General features: G+C 41.1%; 1 protein-coding gene across 1 annotated transcript in view; it reads right to left on the bottom strand.

Annotated features, from left to right (window-relative positions):
• BMAL2 (basic helix-loop-helix ARNT like 2) overlaps positions 1 to 18,045 on the bottom strand; it is a 104,018-nt gene that overhangs the window by 45,168 nt on the left and 40,805 nt on the right. Inside the window, exons 2-3 of the mRNA XM_061125176.1 lie at positions 17,886 to 18,027; positions 1,088 to 1,245 (exon numbers count right to left, since the gene is read on the bottom strand). Coding sequence (XP_060981159.1) covers positions 1,088 to 1,245; positions 17,886 to 18,027 — 300 coding nt within the window. The remainder of the gene's footprint in view (positions 1 to 1,087; positions 1,246 to 17,885; positions 18,028 to 18,045) is intronic.

Here is an 18,045-nt window from a genome sequence, read left to right as displayed (position 1 = left end):
TGTATCAAAATGAATTTATGTCACCAACAATCTTGTATCTAAAGCCCCAGGCTATTTCCATCATTCTGTCCCTCAAGTTGGACCGGGTTTGTTCCCAAACCAGATGTGATTTTAACTACACATGTACACAGAATGTTTATTACACTGTGATTTAAAATTCAAGTTCAGGGCTTCCCTGACTCAGGGGTAATCGGCCTGCCAATGCAGGAGACATGGGTTCGATCCCTGATCTGAGAAGATCCGCCATGCCACAGAGCTGCCAAGCTCATGCACCACAACTGTTGGGCCTGTGACCTAGAGCCTGGGAGCCACAACTACTGAGCCCATGGGCCGAAACTACCGAAAGCCCCGTGCCCTGCAACCAGAGCAGCCAGCTCAATGCGAAACCTGCACACCACAACTGGAACGTGGCCCCTGCTCACCGCAACTACAGAAAAGCTCGCACAGAAGCAAAGACGCAGCATGGCCAAAAGTACATAAATAAATAAATAAAATTAGTTTTAAAAATTTTGAGTTCAAAGTCAGAAAAGATCACGCATCCCCCAATCCTCATCAGCCGAGGACCTCCCTCACCCAATATGTAAGACTATCTTAGTTTATGTGAGACTATATGAGTAAGTGGAGACACGTACTAATAGTAAGGTGTGATGCATTTGCAGGTACTACTTACAAGTCTGAATGAAGTTTTAAGAGAAATTGATGAGTTTAAAGAGTTTTTCTTTTCTAATAATGGAAATCTGACAATAACTTAAAATTATCATAGCTAAATATTTCAGAACTTCTAAACTAGGTATGCATGACAGGTATCATCACCTTAATATTATACCTGGGAAGACAAGTAGAAATGTAAAGACTTTGCAAGTTCACATAGTAAACCTAAGATGAAGTGTTTAGTGAAACCAATTTTTCTGACATCCAAATTAGTACCTTCTCCACCTATGGAATATGGATGAGCATCAAAATGAATACCCATAAAGCTGAAAGAGGCATTTGTATAAAGTCTCAGTAGCCAAGAACAACAAACCAGGGACCTCAATTATAGGGGAGACTTCACAAACCCGAGTGTGGAGGCCATCTTCAAACTCACCTTTTAAAGATCTCAAGTGTTGAACAGCCATTCTTAAAACTGTCAGTTTATCCAGTTTCCGGGCCATGGGACTGCACTGAGGGATCATCGTAGACAGTTTTCCAATCAGGTTGTTCATTTTATCTCTCCTCCGCTTTTCAGTTTGGCTATGAGCTTCTCTAAGAAGGAGAAAGCGCCTCTGTTATATTTATCATTCAGTAGACACTCAGGGACCCCAGAGGCACTAGCAGGAGCACGGGTGGGGCCGGCAAGCTCCCGCTCTTCTTCCTCCTGACCTTGACCCTGCAGATGGCATTCAGGCACGAGGCAGGACCGGCTGGGACAGGAGTGGCATTGTTCACACTGTTTTTATCAGCCTCCACCTCCTGCCCCCACTACCCTTGCTCCTTCCCTTCTGACCTTATTCCCTGAAATCTGCAAGAAATAAGATTTCCCACTCCAGTATTCTTGCCTGGAGAATCCCATGGACAGAGGAGCCTGGCAAGCTATGGCCCATAGGGTCACATGACTGAAGTCGGACATAGGATCGAACACGACTGAAGTGACTTAGCACATGAGAGCTGAAGTGGATATTTTTTTTTCCACTTCCCTCTTAGAGGAAGAGATGTGTGTGTGTGCACAGTCATGCCTAACTCTTTGTGACCCCATGGACTGTAGCCCGCTGGGCTCCTCTGTCCATGGGATTTCCCAGGCAAGAATACTGGAGTGGGTGGCCATGCTTTCTGCAGGGATCTTCCCAACCGGGGGATCAAACCCGAGTCTCCCGCATCTCCTGCATTGGCAGGCAAACTCTTCACCACTGCACCACCCAGGAAGCCCCTGAGAAAGAGACGGGTTGCCTTCTATTCAAAGCTAACTTCTCTGGTCTTCACTTGAACAGCTACCAGCATCTTGAGCTCACTCTCTTTCACAGCTCCTTCTATGGGTCAATAAAGGGGCTCAAGTCTCTTCCCTTTAGGGGGAAAAATATTTTCCCTAAATCTAGTGATTTTTTTCCCCCTTCCCTCCTCGGCCAGCTTCCTGAGGCTGTTGTCTCACTCAACCTTCCATCTCCAGGGTCTCTCCATCTATTAAAGCAACCTCCCATAGCCCCCACTCCATTAAAACCACTCTAGCAGAAGTCACCCTCATGTTATGCAACCCCAGCTGTTCCCTGCCTTGAATTGGACACTGATGCCATTTTTCATTCTTCGTTGGCTTTTGCTCCACCATCCTCCCGCCTCAGCTCTTCCTCTGTCCTTCAGTACTGGTCCCTGAGATCCCTTACTTGGCACTACTCTTTCTTCACCCTATAGCTTCACCCTGAGAGACTGCATTCTCTCAGAAGGCTTTACAGCAACTCATAAGCTACTTAACCATTTAATCCCTATCTCATTCATACCTCATCCATATCCAGACCTTCAGAACTAGAAGGATGCACATCAGTGATTCAAAGAAACCTAAAACTCAACAAATCCCAAACTGAATGCATTCTTTGCAACTGGCCTCATTTTAATTCTTCCTCTGCCAGCCCTGATTACTCCTTTTCTTTTTATAGGGCTTATTTTGATTGGTGACACCACTGGACTCATGCTAGACCCTTTATTCTTCTTCACCTGGAAGAACCAAATAATTACAAACTCCTATAAATTCTTGTTTTAAAATTATTTCTTAAAGGTGTCTTTTGCTTCTCTCCATCCACCTGTTACTGTCTTAGGGTTAGTCATTCAGTTGTGTCCAACTCTTTGCGACCCCATGGACTGTAGCCTGCTGGGCTCCTCTGTTCATGGAATACTCCAGGCAAGAATACTGAAATGGGTAGCCATTTCCCTATCCAGGGGATCTTCCTGATCCAGGCATAGAACCCATGTCTTCTGCACTGGCAGATGGATTCTTTACAACGGTGCCACCTGGGAAGCTCCATGATACTCACTGCAAAACCCCTAAAAGCCTTTGAAATTGATATTACTGCTTCTTCAAGTATCTTCCTTATCTACTCTATCCTACCCATGGCTTCCAGAATCATTGTTTTAAAATAAAACCATCTAATCCCATGGCATAATGGGTGTTGCAGAAGACTCTTGAAAGTCCCTTGCACTACAAGGAGACCCAACCAGTCCATCCTAGAGGAGATCAGTCCTGGGTGTTCCTTGGAAGGAATGATGTTGTAGCTGAAACTCCAATACTTTGGCCACCTCATGCGAAGAGTTGACTCATTGGAAAAGACCCTGATGCTGGGAGGGATTGGGGGCAGGAGGAGAAGGGGACAACAGAGGATGAGATGACTGGATGGCATCACCGACTCGATGGACATGAGTTTGGGTAAACTCCGGGAGTTGGTGATGGACAGGGAGGCCTGGCATGCTGCGATTCATGGGGTCGTAAAGAGTCGGACACAACTGAGTGACTGAGCTGAACTGAACTGAACTGAATCCCATTGCATAAGGGGGTTTTGCATGCATTTTCACTGCCAAAGAGGAAAGTCCAGACTCCCTAATGACATCCCAGTGTTCTCACAACCTGGCTCATGCCTTCATCTCTGGTTTCACTTCTCCGTTCCTTCCCCCTACAGGTCTGGATGTTGTAGAGCAGCAACGCCAGATAACTTGCTATCCTCCAACACACAAAGTCAGCTCACTTGTCCTCTATGTCTTGCACTCTTCTAGGATTAGAATGTCCTTCCTCCCTATGTTCCTGGAAAAAATTCCTAGTCCGTCTTCAAAACCCAGGTGACTTATTCTTCTGGGAAGCTCTCTTTAACATCCCTCTCAAAGCCACCTCAGTACTTTGTTTCATCAAACATACCACTACCATATTTCATCAAATATAAGACACCATCAGCTGTAAGATGCACCATTATCTAGTGCATCACCACGACAGAAAAATGCTCTCAATTAATAGGAAGATAACACTGATGATAAGACATGTTTCACAGGTGGTGTGAGGGGTGGGTGTATATCTTTGATTTAAAGAATTAGGTTATTCTACTTTTGACATTTTACTGTGAACATTTGTCTGTTTCTCCTACAACATACAGATCATGGCAACTCCAGGGTTTCTATATAAGAAAAGTTTGGGGTAAGTCAATCTAATGGGAAAGGGGAAAAATAGGAGATTTGTCCTGATCTATTATTAGAGACTTTAGATGAAGGAGTGAAAGGAAGGGGAGAAGCACTGATGGAGCTAACAACCCCCCCGTAGCCCCCCCCCCACAAAAAAAAAAACCATTCACCTTTGGCTAATGCCTGGAATAAAGTCCATGCTTTGGGATGAACAGGATGGCATTCAAATTAAAGTGAAAGTGAAAGTGAAGTTGCTTACTCGTGTCCAACTCTGCCACCCCATGGACCATAGCCTACCAGGCTTCTCCATCCATCGGATTTTCCAGGCTAGAGTACCAGAGTGGGTTTCCATTTCCTTCTCCTGGGGATCTTCCCAACCCAGGGATTGAACCCGGGTCTCCTGCATTGCAGGCAGACGCTTTACCCTCTGAGCCATCAGGGAAGCTGCATTCAAATTAAATGTAGATAACTAGGAGCAAGCAAATTGATCCTCAGACTGTGCTCCCCAAAGTCTGAAACTTCGGAAAGGGTCTTGGGAGTCATGTGGAAGAAAGCAGAAATGAAGGGACTCCTGGAGTGGGGGTGGGGTATGATAGAGCTGCTGTTAAAAATTCATTAAGCAAAGGGTTCTGCAGCTTCAAAAATAAAGTTGGCTCATGCATGCATTCATTCATCCATACATAAATGGATGTACTTAGCATACATGAATGCATGTATGAATGGATAACTACTACTTTGAATGCCATCCCGTTCATCCCAAAGCATGTACTTTGTTCCAGGCATTAGCCAGGTCTTTTTTGGGGGGCGGGGGGGGGAGGTTGTTAGCTCCATCAGTGCTTCTCCCCTTCCTTTCACTCCTTCATCTAAAGTCTCTAAAATAGATCAGGACAAATCTCCTATTTTTCCCCTTTCCCATTAGATTGACTTCCCCAAACTTTTCTTATACAGAAAGTCTGGAATTGCCATGATCTGTGCGTTGTAGGAAAAACAGACAAATATTCACAGTAAAATGTCAAAAGTAGAATAACCTAATTCTTGAAATCAAAGATATACACCCACCCCAACATTTTATCATCTGTGAAACATATAGGGCTTCCCTGATTGCTCAGTTGGTAAAGAATCTGCCTGCAATGCAGGAGACTCCCATTCCATTCCTGGCTTGGGAAGATCCACTGGAGAAGGGAAAGGCTACCCACTCCAGTATTCCTGCCTGGAAAATGCCACGGATGGAGATGCCTGGCAGGCTATAGTCCATGGATTCACAAAGAGTCGGACACGACTGAACGAATTTCACTTTCACTCACGCTATGGTCTGCTGTTATTGTTGTTTAGTCACTAAGTTGTGTCCAACTCTTTGCAACCCCATAGACTATAGCATGGGCTTCCCTCATAGCTCAATTGGTAAAGAATCTGCCTGCAATGCAGGAGATTCCTGGGTCGGGAAGATCTCCTAGAGAAGGAAATGGCAACCCACTCCAGTATCCTTGCCTGGAGAATCCATGGACAGGAGTCTGGCAGGCTACAGTCCTTGGGGTCACAAGAGTTGGACTTAGCGACTTAAGTGAGAGAGACTACAGCACATCAGATTCCTCTGTCCTCCACTGTCTCCCAGAGTTTGTTCAAATTCATGTCCATTGAGTTAGTGATGCTATCTAATCATCTCACCCTCTGTCACCCCCTTCTTCTGCCTTCAATCTTTCCCAGCATCAGGGTTTTTTTTTTGCTAATGAATCAGCTCTTCCCATCAGGTGGCCAAAGTATTGGAGCTTCAGGTTCAGCATCAGTCCTTCCAATGAATAATCAGGGTGGATTTCCTTTAGGATGGACTGGTTTGAGCTCCTGAGAGTCCAAGGGACTCTCAAGTTAGGTCCTTATTGTTTCTGTCCTTTATCATGCCCATCCTTGCATGAAATGTTCCCTTGATAGCTCCAGTTTTCTTAAAGAGATCTCTAGTCTTTCCCATTCTGTTGTTTTCCTCTTATTTCTTTGCATTGTTCACTTAAGAAGGCCTTTTTGTCTCTCCTTGCTACTGTCTGGAACTCTGCATTCAATTGAGTATACCTTTTCTTTTCTCCTTTGCCTTTCACTTCTCTTCTCTCCTGCTGGGGGCATAGACTTGGATTACTGTGATTATGAATGGTTTGTTTGGAAATGAACTGAGATCATTCTGACATTTCTGAGACTGCATCCAAATATTGCATTTCAGATACTTTTGTTGACAATGAGGGCTACTCCATTTCTTCTAAGCGATTCTTCCCCATAGTAGTATATGTAAGGGTCATCTGAATTAAATCCACCCATTTTCATCCTTTTTAGTTCACTGATTCCTAAGATGTCAGTGTTCATTCAATCTTGCTATCTCCTGCTTGACCACGTCCAATTTACCTTGATTCATGGACCTAACATTCCAGATTCCTATGCAATATTGTAATTTATAGCATTAGACTTGACTTTATCACCAGACACATCCACAACTGAGCATCATTTCCACTTGGCCCAACTGCTTTATTCTTTGTGGAACTATTAGTAATTGCCCTCGGCTCTTCCCCAGTAACATACTGGACACCTACCAACCTGTGGGGCTCATCTTCTGGTATCATATCTTTTTGCTTTTCCATACTGTTCATGGGGTTCTCCAGGCAAGAATACTGGAGTGGGTTGCCATTTCCTCCTCCAGTGGACCATGTTTCATCAGAATTCTTCACTATGACCCATTTGTCTTGGGTGGCCCTGCATAGCATGGTTCATAGTTTCATTGAGTTATGCAAGTACCTTCACCATGACAAGGTTGTGATTGATAAAGGGGATACTATGGTCTATTCAAGAACAATTTTTATATTAAAGATTTATGTTTTAAAAATGTAATAGTTATCCTCTAAGGTGAAGGATGTTCACCTCTTCTTTCTAACAGTATTACCCGTTAACACAGACAGTAGCAGCAGACAACTGCCTGATTCCAGGAACACACAGCAGAAGAAGTGTCTTCTCTTAGAGCCAGGATTTGAGGGAGATGAGAACTGATGAGAACAGTTCTCATCAGTTGGGAATAAGGAATGGTGATGCTGGGAGCTAGGAAACAGAGAGGAAGGTGAGATAGCGTTTTTGAATAAGGTACTTTACTTGAAGGGGGTGCACTTGAAAAGATTTCTTGGAGAATTTTGTTAAAGAAAGGTATATCTACCCAGAGGACAGTTTTCTGCTTAATAATTTATCAGGGCTCTGGCTCTTAATCCTGTGAGCAGCTACTGTCACTTTGAACCATGTCAGTGTTTCATGAAGTCTTATTTAAAAAAAAAAAAAAAGAATAAATGGAGAAAAAGCAAAATTGAGATCTGGCTATGTTGCCAGAGGTAGAAAAATATTTGTTGATGTTGAAAGAACATGATGAAACAATTGACAGAATTTATGACGATGGATTCCTAATAATCAGAAGCTCCTTGTAAGTAATTCTGATTTGCTTATTGGATGAATTAGGTTTTCTCTAGTGCTTCAAGGAAATAATAGTTATTTTTAATAAATAGCTATTCTAAGAAAAATGTAAAGACATATAAGCCAAAATGTTATCCAAGTAGATAAAGAAAAAAGGTACAAGGTATATGATGATCACTACATCTCAGAGCAGAACATATGAGAAAAACCTAATATTCCTGAATCTATTCTATCTTGACCTCACTGTTTGTTTCAGCTAATGGTCTGCATATGTGACCTTCTCCACCCACCATATACCCTCTCAGTGGTTCATTGTACCCAAAGGACTTCATTTTTACTTGTTGTTCACCATCTTCCTTTCTTCAAAAAAGCAAGATAAAGTATCAAACTACATGAAACCGATCTTCAGTAATTCTTGAGAAATAAATGTGAGATTAAGTTCAGCCATCCTAATTCCTATTAAGTCTTTAGTTATACATGCTACCCTGAGCTCCTAATTGAAACGATTATTATTGTCTGGGTGAGCTGCTCTTGTACCAAAGCTGACATGTACCTCATCTCCATCAGGTAACAATAACTATGTGAAGCAACAGTGAATAATAATTGCTGCTCTGTTTAGAAATTATGCCATGCCAATCTTGAAAAGGAGTATGTTCACAGAAATAACATTAAATAAAATAGCTATTTTTAAAACAATGGGTGGCTTAGCCAAAAATGTTGTAATAGCTCTATTACATAGCCTGAAAACTTATTAAAACTCTAAGACCTTTAATTTTGTCTGAAAATTCATCTAGACAATAAGAAATAATTAAAAAAACTGGAAACTGATTACTTGCCAATAATATTAATTTTCACATTAGTATATGCCTTAGCAGAATATTCTAAATGTATATATGTGTGTATAAATATTTATATATATATATACTTACATACATGTACATATGTGGCAGTGTATTTATTCATTCAGAATGTAGTCACCAGACCACTACCAAAGTGATGGTGATAAAATACTTTCCACGTTAAAAAATCATGCAGGCTGAGTAGTCTTTTCTTCAAATATGTGTTTTAAAATATATACTCCCAAGTGCATTAATTTTTGAAAGGGCATTTTAAAAATTCACGGCAAAGCTTCCATAATCTCATCTGGAAATAACCACAATAGACATTTTAATGGGTCTCCCCTCCATGTCTTTCGTAGACATGCATCTGTGTGTGTGCTTAGCTGCTCAGTCGTGTCCGATTCTTTGTGACGCCATGGACTATAGCCCACCAGGTTCTTCCGTCCATGAGATTCTCCAGGCAAGAATACTGGAGTGGGTTGCCATGACCTTCTCCAGGGGGGATGTCACTGACCCAGGGATCGAACCTGCATCTCTTGAGTCTCCTGCATTGGCAGGTGGATTCTTTATTACTGAGTCACCTGGGAAGCCCAGACATGTATCTAGATACATACAAAAACAGCTTTGACTATTTAACTTAGTCATGGGGGGCGGGGGGGAATTGTGGAGCATGGAGGCTATTTAGATAGATTTGTGTTCTATATTGTGTATATATTGATATAAATAAATAAAACAAAATTCAGATGACAGTGTAAAATTTTTCATGTCTTGTCTGATTCACTTAACACTATAACATAAATATTTTCTCCTAGCTTCAAAATTCTTAAAGAACATAATTTTTAATGACTAAATAGTGGCCCATTGGTTAGCTATGCTATAATTTATTTAATAATTTTCTATTACTAGATATCTCAATATTCTAATTTTTCAATATTATAAATAGTGTGCCTAATACCACCGTGGTGCATGCATCTTCGATTATCCTCCTAGGATAAAATGTTGGTAGTCACTCAGTCTTATCCGACTCTTGGTGACCATGCATTGTAGCCTGCCAGGATCCTCTGTCCATGGGATTCTCCAGGCAAGAATACTGGAGTGTGTAGCCATTCCCTTCTCTGAGGTATCTTCCCAATCCAGGGATGGAACTCCGTTCTCCCACATTGCAGGCAGAATCTTTACTGTCTGAGCCACCAGGAAAGTCCAGGATAAACCTTCAGATGTACAATGTATGGATAATTACTTTAAGGCTTCTGACTCATGTTGCCAAGTTTCCCTCTTTTAGAAGACTCAACAATGATAATTTTCTAGACTTAAAAAGAGTTTGACCTACCTGTGAACTATTTTATTCATGTGATGTATTTTATTTGAGGTTTCAATAATATTTTTCTGCTTTAAAAAGACAATACATGCTGTTTATAGAAGACTTAATAAAATTTATGAAGAGAGGAATATAAATGTTCCAAACAAAAAAGGACCACTAAGATAAAAGCTTAATCAAAGGATGTTTTCCCTTATCACTGTCTAAATAAATAGCTTTGATGACACTTTAGCAAAAGTATTTTCACATGTGTTATTTGATTCTGACAGCTTTAAGAATCATGTAGTTATTCAGTTCAGTTCAGTTCAGTCGCTCAGTCATGTCCGACTCTTTGAGACCCCATGGACTGCAGCACACCAGGCCTCCCTGTCCATCACCAACTCCTGGAATTTACTCAATCTCATGTCCATTGAGTCAGTGATGCCATCCAACTATCTCATTCTCTGTCGTCCCCTTCTCCTCCTGCCTTCAATCATTCCCAGCATCAGGGTCTTTTCCAATGAGTCAGTTCACATCAGGTGGCCAAAGTATTGGAGTTTCAGCTTCAACATCAGTCCTTCCAAGGAATATTCAGAACTGATTTCCATGTAGTTATTACTCTCCCCATTTTACAGATGAAGGAATTGAGGCCCAATAAGGTTACTGCTCGAGGTCATGGACCTAACAGGAGGCCAATGAAGCTTATCCTATGTAGGCTCATGTGCCTTCCTCTATGCCTCTATCATCATCAACCTGCTCTCTGGTGTAAAAACAAACAGCCTTTTTGAAGCAATAGAGAGTGTTAGATTAAGTCAGTTTTTTTTTTTCCTCTTTTCTGCCTGACTTCACATCTAAGGACTAAAGTAAAAAATAATGATACAGGATGAATGAGTTTCTTCCTAATGACCTGGAATTATATACATATATGCATGTGTGCTCAGTTGCTTAGTTATGTCCTACTCTTTGCAACCCCATGGACTGTAGCCCACCAGACTCCTCTGTCCATGGGATTTCCCAGGCAAGAATACTGGAGTGGCTTACCATTTCCTTCTCCAGGGGATTTTTCAGATCCATGGATTGAACCCCTGTCTCCTGCATTAGCAAATGGATTCTTTACCACTGAGCCAGCTGGGAATCCCCATATATAGATATGCTGCTGCGTAGTCGCTTCAGTCATGTCCAACTCTGGGTGACCCTATGGACTGCAGCCCGCCAGGCTCCTCTGTCCATGGGATTCTCCAGGCAAGAATACTGGAGTGGGTTGCCATGCCCCATCCAGGGGATCTTCCTGACCCAAGGATGGAACCCGGGTTTCCTGCATTGCAGGCAGATTCTTTACCGCTGAGCCACCAGGGAAACCCCATATATAGATATATATTACTTCAATTTCAAAAGGTAAAGTTTAAACTGTTTTAAACCATGCTTTTGCTTTGATTATACATATCTTAGCAAATTAACTCACTGACTAAATTTGCCTCCTTGATGAAATCCAAATCTACTGTACTTAAGAAATCAAAATACACTTTAACGGTCCTGTGCAGAACAGAAAAAAGGCACGATCTCATTAGTTAAACACGTCATTCCTTTGCAACATGAACCTGGACAATTAGTAAATTTGCTCTTTGTATGTCTTCTCCATGCTGGCATTTGGTCTATAGTAAAGATATTTTTACTTATGAATTTTAATAAGCTCACTGATATTAATAATATTCACATTACTTAGATGCATTTTCTTAGTGTAGCTTCTTATACTAAGTAATATAACTTTTTCAAAACACAGTGGAGGTTTCCTTGAAAACTACTTTCACTGCATTTTGAATGAAATGTAGGCTCTCCTCATAAATCAAGCAAAAACAAATGAAACTGGAAGAAAATATGGTCAAAACACTCCTCCAATTTGCTGCTTTCCACGCCTTTCTCCTTTTTGAAACTCTCTTCCTTTCCCTTCTGAGATACCGTGCTCATTTTACAGCCCCGTCTCCGCACATTTTGGGTAGGCGCCCCTCCTGCCTGAGCCTCCCCCATCTTTCCTGCACCCATACCTGCATCCATGCCAGTCACCGCTCTTGTTCTTTACACGTTAATGGTGTCTGAATCTCCATCTCCAGGCCATGCCTCAACCCTGAGTTCCAGACCCTTATATCCAACTGCCTACTTAAAGATTCCCATAAATGTCACATTCTCCTTGTAGCCAAAACTGAATTCATCATCTTCCCCTCAATATCAGTGAACGAAATACCATCCTCCATCCAGGTCCAAGTCAGAAAATTTGGATGCTTCTTAAATTCCTACTCTTCCTATGAACAAGAATGAAATCTTAGAGCTTCTATCTTCTAATGTGTCATAATATGCCCCTCCCTCTCCAGGCCCTTCCTGGCCAGGCTACTCTCTTGGACCAGTGCTTAGAAAATCCATTCCCTAGCAACCGTCTCCACTGTTTTCTCTGCCTGATGGATTTTCCTCCTTCAGTCCATCCTCCATACTGTTTCCTGAATGCTCCTTTAAAAATATAAATCTGTACCACTTCACACTTACTAGGATAGCTTTTTTTTCTAATGGAAAATAACAAGTGCCAGCAAGGGTATGCAGAAATTGGATCCCTCACACATTTCTGGTGGGAATGTAAAATGGTGAAGGTACTGTGGAAAACAGTTTGGTGGTTCCTCAAACACTAAACATAGAATTACCATCTGACCCAGCAATTTGACTTGTAGGTATATAATCAAAAGAACTGAAATTGAAAGCAGAGACTCAGACACTTGTGCACCAATGTTCATAGCAGTATTATTCACAACAGCCAAAAAGGGGGAACAACCCAAATGCCACCAAAATATGAATGGATAAATAGAATGTGGCATATATATACAATGGAATATGATTCAGCCATAAAGAAAGAATGAAGTTCTGCTACATCGTTACAGTGAAGGTGAAACTTAAAAACACTACACTAAGTGAAATAAGCCAGAGATAAAAGGACCAATATTGTATGATTCCACTTAGATGACATATCTAGAATAGGCAAATTCTCAGAGCTAGAAAGTAGGCGAGAGGTTACCAGGGGCCAGGGAAAGAAAGGGAGAACTACTGTTTCATGGGTACAGTGTTTCTGACTGGGGTGGCGGAGAAGTTTTAGAAACAGACAGTGCTAATGATTGTACAACATTGTGAATGTAATTAATGCCACTGAACTGTACACTTAAAAGTGGTTAAAATGTTAAATTTTATGTCACATATATTTTACTACAATAAAAAAGCTTTTTTAAAAGTGCAAAGGTAAACAAAAGTTTTAAACACGTAATCTGATCAAGTTCTCAAAATCCCTCCATTTTCCTTATTGCATTTAAGACACTTTTCAGGCTTTCCTGATGGCTCAGACAGTAAAGAATCTGCCTGCAATGCAGGAGACCCGGGTTCGATCCCTCAGGTGGGAAGATGTCCTGGAGAAGGGAATGGCAACCCTCTCCAGTATTCTCGCCTGGAGAATTCCATGGACAGAGGAGCCTGGTGGCTATAGTCCATGGGGTTGCAAAGAGTCGGACACGACTGAGCGACTAACACTTTCATTTCTCAGTTTTCTTTAGTTCAGCAGACATTCATAACCTAGTCCAAGTCTATCCCTCAAGTCTCACAGCTCACCACCTCCTGGCGTGTCCTCTGCTCTACTCTGACAATTACTTGTTTGCTGATCAGCAGTGCGCTGCTTCATACTCCGTGCTTCTGCACAGCTGTTCCTACTGCCTTCTCTACTTCTGCTCCAAATGGCTCATCCCCATTTTTCACTCAAAACTTAGCTGCCGTCAACATGTCCAGGAAGCTGTTCTTCACTTCTGATCTCGTTATTATTTAAACACCCAACTTGTCTTGCTGCCATAATACCGAGGGTCCCTCTTATGGAAATTATCATGATATGTAATAATTCTTTGTATCTTTCCCATTTGTACAAATTTCTTGTGCCTTATCTATGTCTTCCTCCTCGTCTACTGGGTATCACATTGTTCAATTCAATTCAGTCGCTCAGTCGTGTCTGACTCTTTGCAACCCCATGGACTGCAACACGCAGTAGATATATTGTAGATCCTCAATAAATGTTTAATGTAGATATCACATTGTAGATACTCAATAAATGTTTAATGATTGCATTCCAAGGAATCTTCATCAATGACCCTTTTAAAGAAGCAGTTCTCCATTCAAATCCAACAGTGCTGCAGAAAGGGTGAAACTTTTCGCACATTCTCTTCTGTTTAAAAATATCCAGTGTTTGGAGGCTCCACCAATGAAATCAACCTCATGCCCTGAGTCTCTGGGAAGGATGCCGCACAGTCAGTACTTTATAAAATTCCTAAAGCACTTTGACATCCCTTATTTCATTAGAATGGAAAATGGTGAGATGAAAGAAGGATTGGGGCAGAGTGGAGAAGTTCTGGGATAGATAATGAGCAAATCAGGGGGTGTACACTCACTTTCTGCTGCCCACTCTATGTGCTATTCAAGTAGGAATTATGTCACGTGAGAGTCCAGTATTTACCTGCTGCAACTGGATGGTGACATTTCTACCCTTGTTGAAAGAAGACAGGTAAAGGGATTCTGAGAAAGTTTTTCCACCACTTTTTCTTTCATGATTCCTGACCTGGAAGGGAGGAGGCCTTGGGTCATCCCTACCAGATATGCTGGAAAATTGGACAGCATGGCTGTCTTCATGTGCTAGAAACACCCTCCCCAGTCCAGCTACAGAGAGACAGGAAGTAGGGTGTAAATAGGAAACCACTACACTGACAATTAGGCATTCCAACTAGTTGGATAATGTTGGGCGAGGTACTTGATGTTTCTGAGTTGTAGCTGCTTCAGTTTTCTAAAATGTGTGTAATAAATAATCTTTATGGTTGCCTTCTGCCAGAAAGCCATTATCTGTCAGTATATTGTCACTATATTTTCTAGGGCTCCAAAATCAATGTAGACGGTGACTGCAGCCATGAAATTAATAAGATGCTTGTTCTTTGGAAGAAAAGCTATGATAAACTTAGACAATATATTAAAAAGCAGAGACTTTGCTGACAAAGGTTCATATAGTCAAAGCTATGGTTTTTTTCCAGTAGTCATGCATGGATGTGAGAGTTGGACCACAAAAGAAAGCTGAGTGCCAAAGAATTGATGCTTTTGAACCGTGGTGTTGGAGAAGACTCTTGAGAGTCCCTTGGACAGGAGATCAAACCAGTCAATCCTAAAGGAAATCCACCCTGAATATTCATTAGAAAGACTGATGGTGAAGCTGAAACTCCAATACTTTGGCCACTTGATATGAAGAACTGACTCATCAGAAAAGACCTTGAGAAACCAGATCTGAAAGAGACAAGTGTACCCCAATGTTCATTGCAGCACTGTTTATAATAGCCAGGACATGGAAGCAACCTAGATGCCCATCAGCAGACGAATGGCTAAGAAAGCTGTGGTACATATACACCATGGAATACTACTCAGCCATTAAAAAGAATTCATTTGAATCAGTTCTAATGAGATGGATGAAACTGGAGCCCATTATACAGAGTGAAGTAAGCCAGAAAGATAAAGACCAATACAGTATACTAACGCATATATATGGAATTTTAAAAGATGGTAACGATAACCCTATATGCAAAACAGAAAAAGAGTCACAGATGTACAGAACAGACTTTTAGACTCTGTGGGAGAAGGTGAGGGTGGGACGTTCAGAGAGAACAGCATTGAAACAAGTATACTATCAAGGGTGAAAGAGATCACCAGCCCAGGTTGGATGCATGAGACGAGTGCTCAGAGTTGGTGCACTGGGAAGACCCAGAGGGATGGGATGGAGAGGGAGGCGGGAGGGGGGATCGGGATGGGGAACACATGTAAATCCATGGCTGATTCATGTCAATGTATGGCAAAAACCACTACAATATTATAAAGTAATTAGCCTCCAATGAATAAAAATAAATGGGAAAAAAAAGAAAAGACCTTGATGCTGGTAAAGATTGAAGGTAGGAGGAGAAGGGGACAACAGAGGATAAATCGGTTGGATGGGACCACCAACTCAATGGACATGAGTTTGAGCAACCTCCCAGCATTGCTGATGGACAGGGAAGCCTGGCATGCTGCAGTCCATGGGGAGGCAAAGAGTCAAACACGACTGAGTGACTGAACTGACCTGATACTGAAATGATATTTCTAGTATTTCCCTCGTCACTGCCCTCATTTTTCCAATCACTCTCAAAACCACTGTAAGGTCTCAACCATGGCCCCCATGGGACATGTGTGATGCAAGTTCTATTGTGTGACTCTAGTTCTCACTTGAAAGTCATATTCTTATTTACATATTAAGAAAGAACAATGATACTTAAGATTCTAAAGAAAAAAGAAAAAAATAAAAAGGACTAACAGTCATTTCTAGCTCAAGGTGAATGAGGACTGCATGCATGCTAAGTCTCTCTAGTCATATCTGACTCTGCAACGCTATAGACCATAGCCCACCAGTCCCTCTGTCCATGGGATTCTCCAGGCTCCAAGAATACTGGAGTGGGTTGCCATTTCCTTCTCCAGGGATCTTCCTGACCCAGGGATCGAACCTGCATCTCTTACGTCTCCTGCACTGGCAGGCAGGTTCTTTTACCACTAGGACCACCTGGGAAGCCCAGAGCCACCAGGGAAAGGGACTACCACCTGATAATTAAGGATGTAGAACAGCAAACAGTTCTAGGTAGACTGTCACTTGGTCAACTGCAGTTATTTATAATCATCCACTTTATTGGAAGAGACTAAGAATACAGACAATCAAAAACAGTATATAATCTTTATATACTTTTATGTATACAATCTTTATATACATTTACATGTGGCTTGGGAAGTGTGTTGGTCCTTACAGTTGAATAACACTGATTCTGCCATCTTGGAAACTGAAGCTAAATTATAAAGTGTACTAGGAAGAACTGAGTTAAAAAGAGTCGGATATTTCATTACATCCTCATCTTGTCCCCTTCTCAGGACTTTTCCCATCATTCATGATGGAGAATGGTCATCAACTTTCATGTTCATGTAGAGAAAGTACCAGCTTAAAATGAATCGCTCTCGATTGTTATATTTATCTTGCCCTATTATTTTCACTATAAAAACCCTATGTTTGGGGAGATCATTAAAGAATATTTGAAACTGCAAGCTGCATTAGGCAACAAATGAACAAGGAGATAGTATTCTCAACACTGATTTTATTATCTACTTAGCTTAATAAACATGGAAAACAAGAGCTTTAATTGATTAAAGTTGCCACAGATAACCAAGGGTTGGTTGTTACATAAACAATGAGTAAATCAAGAAGCAAGTTGTGATTATTTTCAGCCAAACATGCAAGATGTTTTCCTCAAGGTTAAGTATTTCAATTAGGAAGGCAAATATCTTGCTGTGACCTTAACTGTTAATCAAATTAACCTCAAGTTCCTATGTCTTTCAGATCCCAATTGACCTTCCTGGATAGCTAATAACGTTAAGAGTTGGATCAGTCAATGACAGAGGTAGCAGCCGGGTGAAAAAATAATCTACCTGTCCAAATTTTTAATTACCATGTAATTTAAAATAATAATTTAAAAGTAATCTTTTTCTAAAGAAGATACACACACACACACACACACACACACACACACACTAGAATATTACTCAGAGATAAAAAAAGGATGAAATAATGCATTCTGCTGATACATGGATGGACCTAGTGATGATCATACTAGCAAACTAAGTCATAAAGAAAAAGACAAATACCACATGATATCACTTATATGTGGAGTGTAAATATGACACAAGTGAACCTATCTACAAAACAGAAATAGACTCACAGCCATAGAGAACAGACTTGCAGTTGCCAAGGAGGGGGTGTGAATTGAGAATTTGGGACTAGCAGATGCAAACTATTATAGACAATCTAGAATGGATAAACAACAAGGTCCTATTGTACAGGTCAGCACAAGTATTTAACATCCATATATTAAACCATAATAGAAAAGAATATATATGTATCTGTATAACTGAATCACTTGGCTATACACCAGAAACTAACACAAAATTATAAATCAAGTACATTTCAATTAAAAAAAAAAAAGAAACTAAAGGTTTTAATTTGTTTAAAAAGTAATATTTTTCTTTTCTCCCTAGGGTTGAAGATTTCCTGGGGTTACAGGAACAAACTCACTTACTGCGATGGGTCTGAATCACTCCGTCTTCGTTTTCTTGGCAACTCTGTCACATGTGGGCTGAAGGATATTGGTTTAGTCCAGGGGCTTAGATGACTGGAAACCACGGAAGCAATGCACTGGTTCCCTTCCACCAATACTTTACCTGTGAGACATAAACTGC

The sequence above is a fragment of the Dama dama genome, chromosome 22 (genome assembly GCF_033118175.1).
Source record: "Dama dama isolate Ldn47 chromosome 22, ASM3311817v1, whole genome shotgun sequence".
Classification (NCBI taxonomy): Eukaryota; Metazoa; Chordata; class Mammalia; order Artiodactyla; family Cervidae; genus Dama; species Dama dama.
Note: the sequence above shows the minus strand (reverse complement) of the source record. Positions and strands in the feature narration are given on the sequence as shown.